Here is a 1,244-nt window from a genome sequence, read left to right as displayed (position 1 = left end):
TTGATTAAATAGATCCTTCTCGATTGATCATTTCGGTCAAAATTTAATTAGCGTACAAATGAAAGCCCTAAGAAGAAATAAAAAAGAAAGAAAGAAATGAAAAAAAGAAAAGAGAAAATTGCGTGCACAATTAGAAGGGAGCAGTAGCTATCTCTCTCCCAAGCAGCTGGCCATGGCCCATCCAACGCCGAAAGCAATAATCATCTTCTTCGCTTTCCTCCTCAACGCTATCGACGTCATCAATACCATGGAGACGGCCGTCATCTCCAACTTTCGGCACTGATTGCAGACCCTGATATATATCAAAGATTAAACAGATCAATCATCTACCAAAATCAGGTCAGGAGACATCATCATGCAGCAAGCATAGTCACCTCTGTGAAGATCTTTATTGCCTCTTCCAACGAATTATTCTTAAATATATAAAGCGCCGAATCCTGAGACATCATATCTCTTTGTATAAGCATTAAGAAAGAAGACAGGAAAAGCTCAGGGATATGCATATGAACAGAAAGGTAGTAGATTAACTGGGTACGTACCCTGGCGAGCTGGAACTCCCCGAACGAGAGCGTCCGAGGCTCGAGCTCGATGGACGACTTCCTCTCCAATGCAACAGTACTCTGCATCTCTCTTATCGAATGTCTATTTATGTCTAAGCGGCGTTACGAAGGATCGCAGCAATCAAGAACAAGAAGAGAATAGCTAGCTAGCAAGGAGGCTTCCCGCTGGGTTTATATAGGGGATCAGGGAATCGAGGAAGGTGCAACGCGTGTCGCCGGTCTAAAACAGGGCGGCCAGATGCACTATGGTTGTGGTCTACAGCACACGTGGCATCATGGGCGCCAAGGTGGCGCTGGCGGTCGCATCGTGGATGGTAAATTTAGGGGGACACGTTTTGGCCGCGCAATGGCGTACAGCGCCGCCTCTCCATTATCGCATTATATTATTCATATATCACGGCGTTGTAGTTACGTGCAACTTTGTTTTCGGCAAAGCTAATAATTAATGCCACGTAGTTACGTTCCCATAAAAAATATTAAATTTAAAACACGTTTTTATCGCACCGCCCAGCTAAGTTTTGTCAAATACGCATTTCCATGTACGTTGTTTAAAAAAATATCAAATCAGGTATGGAATATCAATTTTAACCTATATGTTTTTTTTTTCACGTACCTGTCTCTACATTTATGGATGATAATTTTATTCGAATTCGACGAAAAATTTGATATTTGATTCGAATAAAG

At 42.0% G+C, this 1,244-nt stretch overlaps 1 protein-coding gene across 1 annotated transcript; it reads right to left on the bottom strand.

Annotated features, from left to right (window-relative positions):
- On the bottom strand, positions 1–698 carry LOC121987349. The gene is made up of 3 exons (XM_042541189.1): positions 540–698; positions 375–437; positions 1–292 (listed from the first exon to the last, which is right to left on the bottom strand). Exons 1-3 carry the CDS (start codon positions 624–626, stop codon positions 131–133), a joined length of 312 nt encoding a protein of 103 aa, XP_042397123.1. The 5' UTR covers positions 627–698; the 3' UTR covers positions 1–130.
- Between the last annotated feature and the right edge of the window lie 546 nt (positions 699–1,244).

This window comes from Zingiber officinale, chromosome 5B, assembly GCF_018446385.1.
Source record: "Zingiber officinale cultivar Zhangliang chromosome 5B, Zo_v1.1, whole genome shotgun sequence".
In the NCBI taxonomy this organism is placed as follows: domain Eukaryota; kingdom Viridiplantae; phylum Streptophyta; class Magnoliopsida; order Zingiberales; family Zingiberaceae; genus Zingiber; species Zingiber officinale.
This window is presented reverse-complemented; position numbering and strand designations above follow the sequence as displayed.